Source organism: Canis lupus, chromosome 7 (assembly GCF_003254725.2).
Source record: "Canis lupus dingo isolate Sandy chromosome 7, ASM325472v2, whole genome shotgun sequence".
NCBI classification, from domain to species: Eukaryota; Metazoa; Chordata; class Mammalia; order Carnivora; family Canidae; genus Canis; species Canis lupus.
The window spans coordinates 10,236,347-10,256,095 of NC_064249.1; the positions used below are offsets into that span (position 1 = coordinate 10,236,347).

Consider the following 19,749-nt stretch of genomic DNA (forward strand, 5'->3'; position numbering starts at 1 on the left):
GGGAAGGCAGGCCTCTTTTGGGCGGGTGTCGGCCTTTACTCGGCTCGATGGGCACCTCCTACTGAATAATAGCTAAGTGAAAACTGGCTCATCACACGCTTTACGTGTAGAGCTGAAGGCGTTCCTTCTTCCACCCAGAACCCCGTTGGGTAAGCGGCACGTGCCACTGTGTACAGGGCCCTGCCGGCCCACGCTCACGGTGGTGCTCAGAGATCATGGAGCAGCTCGTGTCACAGAGGCCCTCCACGTGTGGGTCTCAGCCAGGAGGGGTGCTTCCCCTATACCACAACCACATTGGGACATTCTGGAATTATCTAAGCGCCCATCCGTGTTAGATCAGGGACTGGCTCTGGTTCCCTGGAATGTTGAGCAAAGCTGTCCCGGCATTCCTCTCCTCCAAGACTGAGTCTGAGAACCTGGCATTCACTGATGCATTGTTAAATTTTTTTATGTACCCTTCTGCTCTGACAACAAATAATAAGGAATATTATCCAACAGAGACTCATTAAAATAGAATGGCTTCCAACAGCCATCATCTAGACAAGCTTAATGCAATCCATGCTTTCTGCTCGGTTCATTGACTCAACATCACTCTGAAGCAAGTACTCTGTACTAAGCACTCTGCCAGACGGCGGATAAACGATGGTGAAGAAAAGATGAAGTCCTCACCTTTGCAGGGCCAGCTGTCTAGTGATGGCAGGGCCAATTAAGCACAAACAACCCAGAACGTGAATGTCACCAATGACAAACTGATTCGTGCCATGAGACAAGACGAGGACAGCCTGCAAGGATGAGTCAAAATACCTCGGGCAGGGAGTCTGCTCTTGTAACGTGCAGTAATACTCACATCTTGGACTTTCTGGATGAAAGGATCTTTCCATTCAAACACCACAAAAAACAACTGGGCACTTTTTTCGGCAGCTGGCCTCTGGTCAATGTAGTTAACCACACTGGTCTAGGTAAGAGAAGAGAAGGGAGGATTACCACCTCTGCCCCTCCCTGCCCTGGGTCACAGGCGGGAGAGGGTAGTTAGAGGATCTTGGACCTTGGTTCTCCCCACACCAGCTTCTGGACGGAGAAAGCCAGACATCTCATAAATAGCATCCTGAAACTGGTACCAGAGCCGAGACTTTACCCTGGTTTCCAGTTCTTTGGGGGCAACGAATAGGATCTGGGATGTACAACAGGTGTTCTGGATTATCACCACAAGGTCCCTTATGTACCTGGACTGGGGATTAAACCATTCTCCACGTGTGATGTTCAGGCATATTCAGAAGTCACAGAAACCTCAAATTTCAAAATACTTGATCTTAAAAGCTGAGTAGTTCAACCCTTCGGGTCTACAGGGACAAAGTGCGACCTCACAGATCCACCGGCTGAGCATTCCCTGGAAATATTTAGTAGGCGTGCTTGGGAAGATCGGGTTATCAATCACTAGAAGCTCTGCGAGGTGTCACGGAGAGCAGACGGGTGCCAGAGGCCGAAGCCCAGCTCCAGCCGGAGGGCTGGGGCCCCCGCCCCGTCTGAGCCCCACTCTGCCGCTCGCAGATGAAGTGTGAAGTGCCTACACCACCGAGGCGTGGTCGGCATCAATGAAGACAGTACGTACAGAAGGACCTTAAACTTTAGAACATGATATAAAAAACCTTGTAAACTTCATTCAGAAGAGTTCACGTCACCCACCAAAAGACTTCTAACTTAGGCCCTAACGAACAGCACAAACGTTCTAAAATCTATATACGGGTTGGGTTCGCCGGGATTTGGGCCCCCCTGGGTTCCAGTCACGGGGGAGCTGCGGGGAGACCGGGCAGCGCAGGGGGAGCGCGAGTCTCCTCTCCGCCGCTGACGGGCCAGGGCCAGATGGGAAAGTCCTGGGAGTTCCCAGAGGAAAGTGTGGAGCAAAAGTCCGGGACGTGACAGTTCTCCGACAAACTAGGAATACTTTAAGGACCCACTGCCACGGGGGTCACCACATCTTAGGGGATGAGAAAAGGCCTGTCCTCTTGAAGAAAACTGGCTTTAAGCCCTTCCCAAAGGCATCAGATCTGCAGTGGTCCGAGGCCCGGGGACGGGACGGACCCGGACAAGGACGTGGCTTCTGGCCAATGAGACTCTTCGGTGGGAGTCAGTCCTAATCTAACCGCCTTTCCCGATGCTGCCCCTCAGAGTCCAGCCCAATGGAACAACTCCAAGGAAGAGCAGAATTTTCTAGAACAGACTGTCTCCTCACTGCCTCAGCAGGCACCCAGCCACCAATACGTGGGATGGCTGGCTCTGGGCGTGGATGGGGGCAGGGGGCAGCCACGCCAGGGTGGAAGTTCCAAAGGTGGGGGTGCGGCCTTGCTTTCGGGGGTGACTGACAAACAGCCCTCTCCCTCCATCCCCACCACCAGGCCTCTGCCCAGGTCCCCTCCCATCTCCGGCTGGTACCGTGGCTAGAAACCCCTCACACATCTTGGGGCTCCAGGCCGGTGGGCTGAAAGCCCTCACATTTCCCACTGGTAACACACTTTGGGCACATACCCAACATATCGTGACTTTCTTAGAAGTGATGTAACGTCACTCTTACTGTTCTGTTACACACTTTTCAAAGTATTCAGAAATAGGAAAAGGAGGAGATAAAGAAATTAACACAAAAAGAAAGCTAGTGGGCAGCCTGGGTGGCTCAGCGGTTAGCACCGCCTTCAGTCCGGGGTGTGATCCTGGAGACCCGGGATCGAGTCCCACATCGGGCTCCCTGCATGGAGCCTGCTTCTCCCTCTGCCTGTGTCTCTGCCTCCCTCTCTCTCTGTCTCTCAAAAATAAATAAAATCTTTAAAAAAAAAGGAAGCAAGCTAGTATTTGCCCCAAGCATCTCAGTGGATCCTCCTGTGCACAGCACTCCAGAGGCCCCGTACCTGGTCTCTCTTCCCTGCAAATCACCGATCTTCCATGCGGCCTCTGAAGGCCAAGGTCATGGGCTGTGGGGGGCAAGTCACCTGCTCCTTGAAGTGGGGCGTCTCTGTTTGGCCCACATGTTTGCTGAGGACCGACGGTGGCCCAGGGAAGGGGCTGCAGAACACGTCTCCCCCCAGGCACGGGGCCCCTGCTCACTGTGAAGACTGCCCAACGCTCATCTCTTCTGCACAGCTTCTCTCCCTGCCCCCGGGGCCAAGGGTGCAAGGGGCCGGCCGGGAGCGCAAACCCAGCGCCACCTACCTCCTGCCGGAACTCCACCGCTTCCCGCCCGTCCTCCTCCTTGGTCTTCACCAGGGACATCTTGACCCAGGTGCGGAAGCCCCCGGAGAACTTCCAGCTGGAGTAGGCGCTCTCACAGGCCTGCATGAAGCCCACCCTGTCTGGGCTTGGAACACAAAGAAAGGGCCACGTGAGGCCTGACGGCAGGATTCAAACTCCAGCCCCTGCTTGCAGCTGGTTGCTTGGCTGGCACCGCCAGGGTGCTGCCCACTTCCTGCTTCCTTTCCAGGCTCTGCTTCTTGGTTTTCATACGGAGGGAGAGTTGTCACCCACCTGGAGGGTGGGGGAGTCCCTCCTCCCAGAGCGCTGGCCCCGTGCCTGCGGGTGCGTCGGCCAGCCTCACGACTCTGACCTCAGGGGCCCCGAGGAGCCTCACCGGCCTGCCAGCCTCCTCTGGGAGGCCCAGTAGGGGACCACACGGACACCCGTGGCATCGGCCCAGCCAGCACCTCCCCCAGGGGGATCTGGGCGTCACACAGAGCAGAAGAGACCACAGCAGAGGCTGCAAGCTCTGAAACGGAAGGATGGAGCAGTGGGATGTGAGCCAAGGGGAGGTGGTCCTTGGCCACAGCCAGGGAAACGGTCCCTCCGCCGTGGTGACGGCCACCCGCCTTCCCTTAAATGGAGCCCTGGGCTCTGAGGGACCTGAGGCAGGCGGGCTCGGGGAACATGCAGAGAACGCTCCCAGTCCCAACGAGCACTTGGCCCCAGAGAGGGCACCAGAGTGTCCCCCAGGCAGACAGGCACTTTTATCCCCATATTAAACACACTCGACAGGGATCCCTGGGTGGCTCAGCAGTTTAGCACCGCCTTCGGCCCACGGCGTGATCCTGGAGACCCGGGATCGAGTCCCACGTCGGGCTCCCTGCATGGAGCCTGCTTCTCCCTCTGCCTGTGTCTCTGCCTCTCTCTCTGTCCCTCTCTCTCTGTGTCTCTCATGAATAAATGGGTAAAAATCTTTTTTAAAAAATAAATAAAATTTTTTTAAAAGATAAATGAATAAAAACATGCAACAAACCCACACTGAGCCCACACTGCCCCTGACACTGCAGGGAAGACCTGGCCGGAACTCAGGGGGCTCACAAGGTCCCAGCAGCGACAGGACCAAGCCTCTCTGCCTGTGGGTCCCAACACTCGCCACCCAGATCTGCTTCGCTTTGTGAAGCCAGGTTTCCCGGGGCAGCTGAGCTCCGGGTCAGTCCCCGGGCTCAGGGGTCACCGCCGCCCCAGGCCCTGCCCCGCCCCAGGATGCACGAGCTGGGACGGGACTGCGCACGGCAGGCCCAGGCCCGCTGCGGACTTGAAAGGCCACCTGTGCAGGAACTCCTGGAAAGACGAGAAGAGGAGGTAATCGATGGCACTGAAGTCCTCGCTACTCTCATTCAGGCGGAACTGGAGGAAGACCAGCTCCCGCTTCTTCACTTCCCGGGGCCCCTGCACAATCAGGGCGGATTTCTGCAGAGACAAAGGCCAGAATTAGCCCTGGGGGAGCCCAGGGTGCTGTGCTCCTGCCCCCCCACCCCTCCACCCCAACCTTTGTGAGACTCCCTCCCACCTCAGACACGGAGTATGAGTGGAAAGCTGCTCGCCCCGCAGACCCCAGATGAGCACAGGCCACCCCCACCACCCCCTGCTCTCTTCTGCTCACCTCTCCAGCTCACCAGAGCTGAGAGCCACTGGCCTCCGTCCACTTTTCTCAGTGGCTCCCTGCACTAGGGGGCCCTTTACTTAGGATGCTGCTGGCTCAGTCGGTTGAGCATCTGAATCTTGAGCTCAGGGTTGTGAGATCGAGCCCCAAAATCAGGCTCCCTTTCTGCTTGACTTACTTTCTTTCTTTCTTTCCTTTCTTTCTTTCTTTCGTAAATAAATAAATAAATAAATAAATAAATAAATAAATACAAACAAAGGATGTCAGCTTACATCCATTGCACATACAAATGTTCTCTTCCAGTCTGTCGCTTTTCCATTAACTTTGCTTCTAATGCCAGTTGTTACATGAAGCTTTAAATTTGATATAGTAGTATCTGTAGATCTTTTTCTGTGTAGCTTCTGGGTTTTGCTTGCCAAGGAAAACCAATATGACATCAATGTTCTGTATCTCTTTTTTTTTTTTTTTTTTTTTTTTTGAGAGAGAGTGCATGTGTGCCCTTGAGAGAGTGTGGTGGGGGGTAGAGGGAGAGATTCCCAAGGGGGCTCCCCACTGAGCCCCACCCCAAGACCCTGAGATCATGACCTGAGCTGAAACCAAGAGTCTGACACTTTTAATCGACTGAGCCACCCGGGTGCCCCTCTCTCCTATATTTCTTTGTAACACTTAAACTTTTTTACCTTCAGATGCTTTATATGCCCCGCTTTCAGTTTTATATCTGGTGTGAAATAGGGATCTACCTTCCACTCCCCAGACAACAAACAGACGAGGGTTTGATCCCCGTGGATTTACACTGTCCCACCATGTGTCCCGGCAAGTCCCCTTCACGGCACCGCTCCCCGTCCCCAAACCCGGCGGGGTGATAATATTGTACATGTGCTTTTCTAAACGTACTTTTAAAAAACTAGATTGTTAAATTCCATGAAAAAACCAACTGGGACTTTTAACTGATGAGACTGGATTTAGACATTAATTTGGGAAAAAAAATCTTTACATCAATAACTTTTATAAATGCTCTGCGGGTATTTGAAAAGGCACAAAGTGCTACCCACACACTCACTCTACACTTGCGAACTGTGCTGTTCACTTTTTATCCTTTGTCCTTTGTGTCTATTTCATCTGTGGACGTGGGAGAGAAAAGTGCGAATTTAGTCACCCTTTAAGGCAACAGGTATTTTTTATTTCTAACAGGTTCTGCCTAAAATATACTAATGGAATGCTGTTTTGCACATCAAGAGTTCTGACTGTTAAATCATAGTGGAGAGTCCTAGCTTCTTCGCTCCGTCTCACACGCCCCTCCTGTACCCCTGCGCCCGGTACAGTCTAACGCCGCCCCTCACTTTTCCTGCCGCGTGTTTGTTGCATTTTCCCGAGAGATCTCTGTCCATTTTACTGTCCACCTTTCCGTGACAGGTCAAGCGGCCGAGGATGCTAACTGTTCCCACTTCCTCCCAGGGAACTAGAACCACTTCCCCAATCCCAAGTTTCCCCAGAACGGCCACCCCACTGGAGCCTCATTTCTGCTCCAGCTGCGGCCACGTGAGGAGGTTCCTGGAACGTGCACCGGGCCCCTCACACAGGGCACCCTCCCGGGGCGGGCCCTGGGACCACACCCTGGGGACGGCAGTGACAGGGGCCGCCGCTGGCCACCTGCCCCCAGTGCCCACCGCCCACACGCCCAGAAACACGCTGCCCTCTGGTCTCAGCCGCTGTGTCTGTTCTGGGCTTTTCTGCACAGCAGCTCGGCCCATTCTCTGCCCAACACACGAGCTGTTTTCTGGAACTGGAACATTCCGGGAACAAAGTGAGAGAGGCAAGGGCTTAACATCTGGACCCTGGGAGTGCGGCCTGCGGTGGGGACGGGACAGGTCCCACAGGCTGGGAGGGCGGCGGCCTGAGCTGTGGCAGAGCATGCTACCTGATGAGGGCACGACAGGGGCGGGGAGACCTGGAGGCTGGCAGAGCAGAAGCGGAGGCCCTGCTGGGCAGCTCCATGCGGCCGCACCCACTGCCAAGGGCCTGGGGCCTACCTACCACCGAGGCGCCTACCGGAGCAGGACAGCGGCAAGCCAACCTCCAAGTCCGGGCAGTGGGGCTGGAAATGCTGGAAATGGGGATCGAGGTGGGGGGGTGTATTTTCTTGCGTCCACTCCAGGCTCAGCCACGGAGGACCTCCACCAGGCACAACCTGCCAGCAGCCACAGCCAGGGGCCACGGCGGGCACAGGCACCTCCAGCAAGGTGTTCCCTGGGTGCCTGCAGGGGCAGGACCTGCCCAGGCTGCCCCCAGCAGCCTCACTGGGGGGGGGGCACTCCCCCCCCATCCCCGCTGGAGCTCTCCTGTGCTTCCCTGCCCCTCCCACTCTTCCACGGCCATGGGCTTGGGGGCGCCTGGCACCCAGAGAGGACAGGACTCCTCCCAGTTCATGGCTGCAGAGACCAACCATCACCCCGAGCTGGAGGCGGGAACTGCCTTCAATGTAGTTCTCAAAGGAACAACTCTCCTTTTGTGCCCTTATTTCAGGGCTGTTTGTAGTATTTATTGAAATGACATCCCAAGGGCGCAGCCGGGGTGGCTCAGCCACTTAGCATCGCCTTCAGCCCAGGGCCTGATCCTGGAGACCCAGGATCGAGTCCCACGTCGGGCTCCCTGCATGGAGCCTGCTTCTCCCTCTGCCTGTGTCTCTGCCTCTCTGTCTCTCATGGATAAATAAATAAAAACTTAAAAAAAAAAAAAAGTCCAAGTGGCGCAAAGGGGCCTGGATTGAAGGTCAGGGGCTCGGGGGCAGCGCGGCTCAGCTGCGGCACCAGGAGAGGGGTCCCCAGAGAGCCCGCACACAGCCGGGGCCCAGCTACGTGTCCCAGGGCAGCCAGCAGGAGCCAGGACCCCACTCGGTGCTTCTAGGCTCCGTCCGCTCTTCCTTACACTCTAAAATCTCCTTTCCTCTTCATTTACACCAGCACCCGGCCCCCTGTTCCGGAGGCCGTCCGTCCGTCCGTCCGGTCCTCTCCGTCGATGCTGCTGGCTTCACGTGCAAGTGTCTAGCCAGCCTTCATTCCCCATTCCCACTGCTGGCAGCCGGGCCGGGGTGCCCAGCCTGGGTGTGGGGTGCCGGTGCCCCCCCAGCGGTTCGCGCTTGGCCTGCGCTCGCCTGGGGCTGACGGGCCTTGGCAGCAGGCAGGGACCCCCAGCAGGTGTTCCTCTTCTGGGAAGAGATTCCCCCCAGCACCTGTCGCCCGCTCCGCCACGGAGGCCCTGGGCCAAGGCCTGCTCCGTCTCCCTCTGCTGCCCCAGCGCCCAGGCAGGGCCCTCCTTGGGCTACACAGAGAATGTTCTTACCCAGACGCCAACGCTCTCCCTGGCAGCTCTGGGTGCCCTGTGAGGGCAGGAAGCACAGCAGGTCCCACCATGAGGCGGTCTGGTGACAACTGTCCGGTGATGACGGCCCTGCGCAGCGCCCTGCCCTCTGAGCGCGCCGACACGGAGCTGGGAGCCGCAAGGAAGGCTTTCGCCTCTACCAAAGCGTCACCTGCGCCTGTTTTAGGGCGTGGGATTTCTCTGCTCTGTTTGCTCGGTCCACCCGACCCGATTTACAGCTCACACCAGTTCAAAGTATCTCATCCAGTCGCAGAACCTGTGGTGGCTTTGTGGGGCGTCCCGGCAGCCTTATTTTACTCTAGTTGCTGCAGGAGAGGAATCATTTCAGCCAGATCTCAGGAGGAAGCCTCGAACGCACATCAACAGAACCATCTCGGCGGGACTCTCGACCTCAGACCCACCCCAGGAGCACGCGTGGCTGCACACCAGCCGTTACTCTGTCCGCAGCTCCGCCTCCTGCCGCTCCTGAGGGGCACCTGACCCTGCGGACACTGTGCACAGACACACGGCAGCACGCGGCCTCCTCCACCGGGACACCCTTCCTTCCTCTCTTTAATCCGGAAAACCTTTACTCAGCCCCATTCGATCCTTTCTGAAACAAGGATATGGGGTGCAAGAGAGAAGGTGTAAATAAATATAAAATTCCTTTCCTGCCTTCAAAACCCTGTGCAGGTGCCACCATGGCTGGGGACCCTTGTTCCCAGACGGGATTCTTTATGTTGGCATATTTATTTCAAAACACAGATTCTCAGATCCCCCTCCTGCCTGGCCCATCCCCAGGAGGAATGATTCGGTTGGCCCATGTGGAACCTGGAAAGCTTTATTTTGCAAACCTACCCTGGCAGTTCTGTTGGGCACTCGGGTATAGGACTCGCTTAACTACGTCACACTGGCCTCATGCTGCGGCCCTTCGTCCGTCCATCAAGGACAGCCTCTAACCACACTGTCAGGAATCCCTGAGGATCACTCAGAAAATGCTGAAGCCTTCACAGCCCTTCCTGGTGCAGGTCAGCCAGCCATGGCCATGACTCCACACGGGACAGGCTCACAAAAGGGAGTGAGTCACCCCGTGGCAGGAAGAAGACTGGGGCCCACGGGCCATGGCGCTGCCACGGGGCACAGGGTGGCACAGGGCGGCACAGGGTGGCACAGGGCAACGGGAGTTACCAGGGTCTGGTTGGAGAACGGGTCCGGGTAGTTGATCCTCTGGGTGGTGCAGTTCATGTCGCCCGGCTGGCCAGGGCTCCTCAGGGGTGGAATGACCTCGTAATGGTGCTTGCAGCTGAGCAACTGGGCCTGACCTGGGTACAGAGCAATCCCTCAGGGGCACAAAGGGAGGAAAGGGAGTGTCAGAGTCACGGTCCCTGATCGCACCCCTCAAATTACATCACACGCTCTTTTCACACCCACCAACAACCCAAGTTCAAGACTCCCTACTCTAACGATAGACATAATCCCTTTCCCAGAAGGTCCCTCTCCTGGCTTGCGGTGCAGCCTCCCTGGTGCCTGCATCAAACCCCACCCTCCTTCGCAGTCCTGCTCGGCACACCCGAGGGTGCCTCAGTGACTGAACCTGGCAGCGCCAGCCCACTGGCACCACCGCCCACCTGCGGATTCACTGGGAGAGGCCCTCACTGTGGCACTGCCCACATCTCACCTTGCCTCTCACCTCCTGCTCTGATCAGGGGCCCCAGGTGTGCAAGTCACACCCCAACGGTCCCTCCCTTCCCCCACCCCCGGCACCTCATTCAAGGCTCTACTGATGGCACCTGTCCAACCTCCGTGGCAGAAACAGGTGATAGCAGCAGTGGCACCAGGCACAGGCACAGCTCAGAGAGGCCCAGAGATCAGAAAGAGAAAGTAAAACCCACAGATAAAGGGACCAGAGCAGACACACAGAGAAGAGGGACAAACACCAGATAGGCCAAGATGGGCGAGGAAGCTGCAGGCAGCACCCTTTCCAGAAGCCCAGGCAAAAGGCACCTGGGCCTCTGGCTTTGCCCTGTGGGCAGGCCATGCAGAGGGAGACTCAGGCCCCCTGTGGGCAGAGCCCGTGCACACAGCAGGAGGGCACAGCCGGAGCCCTCAGAGCCCAGGCCTGCTGGTTCTCGCCCACACTTCCAGAGCCCAGTGCCAGCCTCACTGCCCTGAAGCAGACACTACACCCTACAGCAGAGATGACCGCCTCCTCAGGGACTGGCCTCCCACTGGGCCAGGAAAGGTAGGGAGCCCCCTACCCCTAGGGAGGGCCCCAACACCTCTGATTGGCTTTACCTCCCCTGCCACACCTTCACTCTCACTGCTCCTCATCACCGGCCTCTAGCTCTGGGCAGGCTAGACACGTCTCTGCAGAGATGCCCTCTGTCTCCCTATGCTCACCTTTTCTCCTGCTGATCCGCCTTCCAGAAAAACTCTCCCCTCATCTATCAAAGCCCAGCTCACATCCTACGTCTGAGCAAAGCCTTCCCTGCCCACCCCAGTTATGCAGTGACCAGGCCCCGTCTGCCCCTCTGCCGGGCACAGGACACTCTCTGCTGGGTACAGACAGCAGCTCCCCGGGTGTAGACTCTACACCTAGACTGTGCTCGGGGTCCTCTGCCTCTGAGGTGCCCAGCACAGTGAGGGAGGGCAACGGGGCTCGTTGGTAAGCCGACGCCCAGACCTGGGCCCCGACGCCCGTCCGGCGCAGGCTCTACCTGGGGCGTCATAGCGATCCACCTCCTTGTAAGACACCGACATGACAGGGTGCTTGAGCTTCTCACGGAAGTCGGTGATGGTCTGGTAGACCAGGAAGACGGCCACCGCCATGAGCAGCAGGTAGATGAAGATGAGCAGGACCGAGAAGACGTTCTTCAGGCAGGCCTTGCTGAAGCGGAGGCTGCTGGAGGCGGACTCGCTGTCCAGGCCTGAACGACAGCATCACACGGGTGACCTCCAGGCCCTCCACCTGCTTTACCGAGGAGGCGAGGCCACCCGCACGCCCCACCTTCCCACCTCAGCCCCCTCCCCCAAACCCTAAGGCATGGTGGGGTCGACTTGCACTGTGCACTTCCTGTGCCAGAAAGGGGGCTCCAAGTGCAAGGAGACAGTTACTCTCTTTAAGAACCTCCCAACTGGAAGACAGAGTTCCAGTCCAAGAAGGAAACCAGCCCCAACCTACTTTTCTGGCCTGGTCCCTTCCCATCCCGCTCCTCCGGCCCCTCCTGCTCCAGCTGTGCTAAAGGACCTTGTGTGTGTGTCCCCACCCCCCCACTGCGTGCAGATCCTCCCTCAGCCCTGGGCCCCTCCCAGGGCCCCTCCACATCTGCCATCCCCATGCTTGGCCTGAAGCACTCTTCTTCCCCAGCTGACTTCTGACTCATACTGCGGCTCTGGTCTAGAAAGGCCTTTCCTCAGGAAGCCTTCCCTGACCCATAAACTGAAGCCAAGCAGAGGGGCCTCGAGAGAAACCAAACCTGCCAACACCTTGATCTCGGATTCCCAGTCTCCAGAACTGAGGAAAAAAAAAATTCTGGTGTTTAGGCCACCCAACCTGGGGTACTTCGGTAGGGCTCCCCCAAGCCTGAGACATTCCCATGGGCTCCCTGCGCTGTCTCTGTTCCTTGCTGAAACTGGCGCTCCCCAGGGGAAGAGCTCTGTTCCCTCCACAGCGGCTACGCCCAAGGCTGAGGAGACATGCGAGTTTAAGTTCAAAAAGGTAGGGGATCCCTGGGTGGCTCGGTGGTTTAGTGCCTGCCTTTGGCCCAGGGCGCGATCCTGGAGTCCCGGGATCGAGTCCCGCGTCGGGCTCCTGGCATGGAGCCTGCTTCTCCCTCTCCCTGTGTCTCTGCCTCTCTCTCTATGTCTATCATAAATAATAAATAAATAAATATAAAAAACAAAAAAAAGGTACACGCTCGGCTTCTGGCTTCCAACAACGACCTTTCTACAGACAACAATTACAGAATTAAGACAAAAGCCTTAAAAATCATGTGAAGGCACTGGAGAATGACCAAAAACAGGCAGAAAGGAGAAGCATCCATCTTTGAAGGAAAAAAAACTTCACCTGATCAGATTTATAAATTTGCATGTTTTGCCTGAGGGCGCTCACCATCCCCATGAGGCAGAGCAGTCAGAGTTAAGGGGAACCTTGAAAGGGATGGGGAAGGTGAACCTGCAAATCTGCAAATAAAATAGGTTTAAATTCTTGGCTGGAGACACCAGAGGACCCAAGAAAAAAAGCAGCAGCTGGAAACTAGAAGAAGCGAGAGGATATTTCAGCTGCTGCTAATACAGGGAGCCTAGGAGTTTGGAACTTGAGTCTCATAACATTAACTACCTGCTAAGACAAAAATCCTTCAAAGGCTTGTAACAGAATCCAGAATCTCCATAATGTACAGTATCATGTCTAGTGTTAAATCAGAAATCACTAGGCATGCAAAGAAACAAGAAAACGTGACCCAGGTATGCCTGGGTGGCTCAGTTGGTTGGGTGTCTACCTTTGGCTCAAGTCATGATCCCAGGATGCTGGGATGGAGTCCCACACTGGGCTCTCTGCTCAGCGGGAAGTCTGCTTCTCCCTCTGCCTGCTACCCTGCCTACTTGTGCCCTCTCTAATAAATAAATTAAATTAAAAAAAAAAAAAGAAAGAAAAGAAAAACGTGACCCATACTCAAGGAAAAAAGTAGTCTATAGAAAACCAAAGCCAAGATTACTCAGATGTTGCAATCAGCAGACAGGAACTTCATAGCACTTGAATGAGCTAAAGAAAAATATATAGATACGGAACAGACAAAGGGAAAATAGAGAAATGGAAATTACAAAAAAGAACCAGGGACACCTGGGTGGCTCAATCAATTAAGCATCTACTTTTGGCTCAGGTCATGATCTCAGGGTCCTGGGATCAAGCCCCAAGTTGCACTCCCTGCTCAGTGGGGAGCCTGCTTCTCTGTCTTCCACTGCCCACCCCCACTCATACTCATTCTTGCTCTTTCTCAAATCAATACATTTTTTTTTAAAAAAAAAAAGGACCAAATGGAAATTCTAAAGCTGGAAAGCAAATGAAATGAAAAATGCACTGTACTGTCTTAATAGCAAAAGAAGCCAGAAAAAAGAGTCAGTGTATTTGAAGTTAAATGAACAGAAATTAACCAATTTGAAAAAAATAAACAAAACTGGAGGAAAAAATGAACTAGATAACTGTGCAACAATATCCAGCAGTCTAACAACATGTAACTGAAGAGAGAAAATGGGTCAAGAAGAGTATTTGAAAAAATCATGGCCCAAACATCCCAAAACTAGAGGAAAAAAACATCAATTTGCAGATCCCAGAATCTCAATACATGCCAAGCGGAATAAATAAGAAACCACTTCTAGGCAATCATTGTCTAACTGCAAAAGCAAAGTTAAGAGAAAAAAAAATCTTGAAAGCAGGGCAGCCGGGATGGCTCAGTGGTTTAGCGCCGCCTTCAGTCCAGGGCATGATCCTGGAGTCCTGGGATCAAGTCCCATATCGGGCTCCCTGCATGGAGCCTGCTTCTCCCTCTGCCTGTGTCTCTGCCTCTCACTCTCTTCCTTGTTTCTCATGAATAAATAAATACAAATATTTTTTAAATAAAATAAATAAAATCTTGAAAGCAGCTAGAAAAAAAAAGACATTATATGCATGATATTATATCTAACGATAAGTAACTTTTGATCAGAAATGATGGAGGCCAAAAGGCAATGGAACATCTTTAAAGGGCTGGAAGAAAAAAAAATTGTCAACCCTGAATTAAAGTCCAGCAAAACTTAACCTTCAAAAAATGAAGGTGAAATAAAGATATTTTCAAACAGGGCAGCCCAGGTGACTCAGTGGTTTAGCGCTGCCTTCGGCCCAGGGTGTGTTCCTGGAGACCCAGGTTCAAATCCCACACTGGGCTCCCTACATGGAGCCTGCTTCTTCCTCTGCCTGTGTCTCTGCCTCTCTCTCTCTCTCTCTCTATGTCTCTCATGAATAAATAAATAAAATCTTTAAAAAAAAAAAAAGATATTTTCAAACATAAAAGCTGAGAGAATTCATTGCCAATAGATCTGCACCACAATTCTCGCTAAAGAAATTCTGAAAGCCAAAGGGAACTAACACTAGATAATAACTCTCAAACGTACAGGAAGGAATAAAGATCACTGAAATGCTAAACAGGTGGGTATATATAAAAAGCTATGTCTTTTTAAAACATAAGACTTTCTAAAGCAAAAATTATATAACAATATGATATGGTTTATAACTTCCAGGAATGAAGAATGGAGAAACAAAAAATACATGCAACGAAGAGAAACCAGCAGAATGGTAGAACCAAATCCAGCCATATCAATAATTCCATTAAATGTAAAGACACTGGGACCCTGGGTGGCTCAGCAGTTAAGCGTCTGCCTTCGGCTCAGGGAGTGATCCTAGAGTCCTGGGATTGAGTCCCACATCAGGCTCCCTGCATGGAGCCTGCTTCTCCCTCTGCCTGTGTCTCCGCCTGTCTCTCTGTGTGTCTCTCATGAATAAGTAAGTAAAATCTTAAAAAAAAAAAAAAGTACAATCTCTATAAATAAATAAATAGATAGATAGATAGATAAATAAATAAATAAATAAATAAATAAATAAATAAATAAATAAAATGTAAAGAGACTAGAGGAGGGGCCAAGATGGCAACATAGGAAAACCTTGAACACATGTCCTCCCATGGTCATGCCAATTCCACACCCACATATAGAGCAATTCCTCCTGAAGAACTAATGGCTGATCGAATAGCTTTTGCACAACAAAAGAAGAGGAACCAACAGAGAAGGGCACAAAAGATGGGAACACAGTAACAACAGACACCCTTCCCCTGACACTGCAGACTGTAGTAGAGGGGGACCACACTGCAGAACCTTTGTGCAGATTTACCTGCCCTGGGGCACACACACAAAAAAAGCTATGGTTTAAAATGTTTAAAAAAATAACCCTACAGCATCTGACAAATGGTGGGGAAATTGCTAGAATCTTCTCTGGGGTCAGAGGTACTGGTGAGCACCACTGTTTACATTTCCCTTCCACCTTGGTAGCACAGATAAGAGCAGAGGCTGGATGCTCTAGCCTGTCTACTACCTCAGTGAGACTTGGATCCCTAGCCCACACCAGCTCTAGCCATATTCCCAAGGTGCCCCCCAGCCACATCTACCCAAGCACCAGCTGACCCACCAAGATGGCCCCTGCAGAGAACACCTAGGGACCCCTAACTGGCACCCACTACAGCTTCAGTCAGCCAACCAAAGCTGCCAGGCACACACAGTCTATGCAGGTAAGTTCCTACACAAGGCTACTCTTTCAAAACAGGAGAGGTAGCTCTTTCACCTAATTCATAGAAACAAACACAGAAAGTCAAACAAAATGAGGAGGCATATAAACATGCTCCAAACAAAAGAACAAGACAAACCTTCAGAAAAAGAACTAAACAAAGACAGAGATAAACAACCTACCTGATAATAGTCATAAAGAGACTGACCAGGCTTAAAAGAAGAGTGGAGGAACTCAGAAATTCAACAAAGAGATAGGAAATATAAAAAGAACCAGCCAGAGTTGAAGAATATAGTAACTGAAATGAAAATACAGGAGAGGACATCAACAATAGATTAGCAGATGCAGAACGGATCAGCAATCTGGAAGAAAGAATAATGGAAAGTACCCACTGAACAGCAAAAAGAAAAAAATGTATGGACAGATTATCAACAGATGAATGAATAAAGAAGATGTGGTATATATATACAATGGAATACTATTCAGCCATCAAAAAATGAAATCTTGCCATGTGCAACAATGTGGATGGAACTAGAGGATATTACACTAAGTGAAATAAGTCAGAGAAAGACAATTATCATGTGATCTCGCTCATGGAATTTAAGAAACAACAGAGGATCATAGGCTAAGGAAGGGGAAAATAAAAAGACGAAATCAGAGCAGGAGACAAACCATAAGAGACTCTTAATCATAAGAAACAAACTGAGGATCACTGGAGGGGAGGAAGGTGGAGGGATAGGGTAACTGGGTGATGGGCATTAAGGAGGGAATGTGATGTAATGAGCACTGGGAATTATAGAAGACTGATAAATCGCTGAACTCTACCTCTGAAATGAATAATACCTTAAATGTTAATTAACTGAATTTAATTTAAAAAAATGGGATATAGCTGTCATAATATTAAAAATCTTAATTGAGGGCAGCCCCCGTAGCTCAGTGGTTTAGCTCCACTTTCAGCCCAGGGCCTGATCCTGGAGACCCAGGATCAAGTCCCATGTCGGGCTCCCTGCATGGAGCCTGCTTCTCCCTCTGCCTGTGTCTCTGCCTCTGTGTGTGTGTGTGTGTGTCTATCATGAATAAATAAATAAATTTTTTTAAAAAATCTTAATTGAAAAAAAAAAGAAAATAGATCCTGTAATGGATCTCTGAGATAACATCAAGTATATTAACATTTGCATTATGAGGGTCCTAGAAGAAGAGAGAGAAACGGTGCAGAAAACTTATGGAAGAAATAATAGCTGAAAAGTTCTCTAACCCGGGGAAAGAAAGAGATATCTAGAGTCCCCAACAAGATGAACACAATGAGTACCATATCAAGATATTAGAACATCAAAGACTAAAGGTAAAGAGAATCTTAAAAAGAGCAAGAGAAAAGTAAAAAATTACTAACAAGGGAAACCCCATTAGGCTATCATCTGATTTTTCAGCAGAAACATTACAGTGGCAAGATATATTCAAGTGCTGAAAGAAAAAAAAATCTATGACCAAGGATACTCTACCCAGTAAAGTTATTATTCAGAATGGAAGGAGAGAGAAAGTTTCCCAGACAAGCAAAATTTAAAGGCATTCATTACCACTACCTGGCCATTAAAGGGTCTTCTTTTAGCAAAACAGAACATAATTAGAAGATTATGAAAGGAAAAAAAATCATGGGTGAAAGCAAACATATAGTAAAGATAGTAGATCACCTACAAAGCTAGTATAAAGGTTAAAAGACAAAAGTAGTAAAATCAATTTTTTTTTTAGTAAAATCAATTCTATCTAAAACATTAATGAAGGGTGTTACAACACAGAAAGAAGTAAACTCTGACATCATAAACAAAAAATGGAGGGAGTAAAAATTTAGTGCTTTTAGAATGTGTTCAAATTTAAACAACCATCAACTTAATATAGATTGCTATATACTCAGGATATCATATATGGGCCTCATGGTTACTATAAACTAAAAATTTGTGATACACACACAAAAATATAAAGAGAAAGGAATCCAAACAACACCAAAGAAAGTCACCAATCACAAGGGAAGAGAGCAACGAAGAAGAGAAAAACTACAAAAAATCCACAAAACAAACAAAATGGCAATAAATACATGCCTATCAATACTTTAAATGGTCTACATGCTCCAATCAAAAGACACAGGGCAACTGATTGAATAAAGAAACAAGACTCATTTAATGCTGCCTACAAGAGGCTCACCCTAAACCTAAAGACACATAGAGACTGGAAGTGAATGGATGGGAAACACATTTACTATGCAAATGAAAGCAGGAAAAAAACCAAACACACACCAGAATAGCAATACTTCTATCAGATAAAATAGACTTTAAAACAAGACTGTGTAGCAAGAGACAATGAAGGGCATTACATAATGATAAAATAATGCAACAAGAGGATATAATAATTGTAAATACCTATGCCAAACACTGGAGTACCTAAATACATGAAGCATATATTAACGGACATGAAGAGAGAAACTGATGGTAATACAATGATAGTAGGGCACTTTAACACCCCGCTTCAACCAATGGATAGATCATCCAGGCAGAAAATCAATAAGGAAACAGTATCTTTAAACAACACTAGACCAGATAGATGTAACAGATATATATTGAACATTCCATACAAAATCACCACTAATACACATTCTTTTCAAGCACACATAGAACATTATCCAGAAAAGATCACACTAGGTCGCAAAGCAAGTCTACATAAATTTAAGAAGACTAAAATCATATCAAGCATCTTTTCTGACCACAATTGTATGAAACTAGAGATCAATTAAAGGGAAAAAAAATCTAGAAAAAAGCACAAATACATGTAGGCTAAACAACAAATGAGTCAATGAAATCAAAGAGGATGGAGATATACACACACACACACACACACACACACACACACATACACAGACACACACACATACCTGGGAACAAATGAAAATAGAAACACAACAGTTCAAAATCTTTGGGATGTAACAAAGGCAGTTTTAAGAGAGAAGTTTATAGCAATACACGCCTACCTCAAGAAACAAGAATAATCTCAAAAACTTACCCCTACACCTGCAGAAACGAGAAAGAGGAACAAAGCCCAAAGTTAGTAAAAGGAAGGAAATAATAAAGATCAGAGCAGACATAAATTAAATAGGGACTAAAAAAATAAAAATAGAAAAGATCAATGAAACCAAGAGCTAGTTCTTTAAAGGATAAACAAAATTGATAAATCTTTAGCCAGATTCATCAAGAAAAAAAGGGCAAGAACTCAAAAGAAAAAAATCAGAAATGAATGAGAAATTAAGATTGATACCACAGAAATACAAAGGACTATAAAAGACTAATACAAAAATTATACACCATCAAATTGGACGACCTAGGAGAAATAGATGTAGAAACATATAATCTTCCAAGACTAAATCAGGAGGAAATAAAAAATCTGAACAGATTTCTGTTCAGATTACCTTGACACCAAAACCAAAGACACTACCAACAAAATGATAGACCAATATTCCTGATGAATACAGATACAAAAATACTCAACAAAATATTAGCAAACCAAATTCAACAGTACACTAAAAAGTTCATTAACCAAGATCAAGTGGGATTTATTCCAGAGGAATTTATCCATCGATGGTTCAATATCTGCAAATTAATCAATATGATACACCACATTAACAAAATGAAGGGTAAAAACCATATGATCATCCCAATAGATACAGCAAAAGCATTTGACAAAATTCAACATCCATACATGATAAAATCTCTCAACAAAGTTGGGTCAGGGGGAACATACCTCAACCTAATAAAAGCTATATATGACAAACCCACAACTAACATCATACTCAACAGTAAAAAACTTAAAGCTTTTCCTCTAATATCAGGAACAAGACATTCTTGCCATTTTTATTCAACACAGAGTAGCAAGTCCTAGCCATAGCAATCAGACAAGAAATAAAAACCACCCAAATCAGTAACAAAGAAGTGAAACTGTCACTATTTGCAAATAACATGATACTATATATGGAAACCCTAAAGACTCCACTAAAAATCATCAGAACTAATGAATACAGTAAAGTTGCAGGATACAAAGTTAACATACAGAAATCTGTTGCATTTCTATACACTAATAACAAAGTAGCAGAAAGTGAAGTTAAGAAAACAATCCAATAAAATTAAAAAAAAAACAACAATCCCATTTATGACTATAT

General features: G+C 49.4%; 1 protein-coding gene across 4 annotated transcripts in view; it reads right to left on the reverse strand.

Annotated features, from left to right (window-relative positions):
- Positions 1 to 19,749, reverse strand: part of PACC1 (proton activated chloride channel 1) — a 39,177-nt gene that overhangs the window by 1,805 nt on the left and 17,623 nt on the right. For 2 of the 4 annotated variants that reach the window (XM_025429867.3, XM_049112084.1), the window contains exons 3-7: positions 10,960 to 11,169; positions 9,431 to 9,582; positions 4,550 to 4,692; positions 3,199 to 3,343; positions 848 to 955 (exon numbers count right to left, since the gene is read on the reverse strand). In XM_025429867.3, the coding sequence (XP_025285652.1) occupies positions 848 to 955; positions 3,199 to 3,343; positions 4,550 to 4,692; positions 9,431 to 9,582; positions 10,960 to 11,169 (758 nt within the window). Of the gene's footprint in view, positions 1 to 843; positions 956 to 3,198; positions 3,344 to 4,549; positions 4,693 to 9,430; positions 9,583 to 10,959; positions 11,170 to 19,749 lie in introns of those variants that run through there. The other 2 variants (XM_025429868.3, XM_035719231.2) reach the window with 2 other exon arrangements.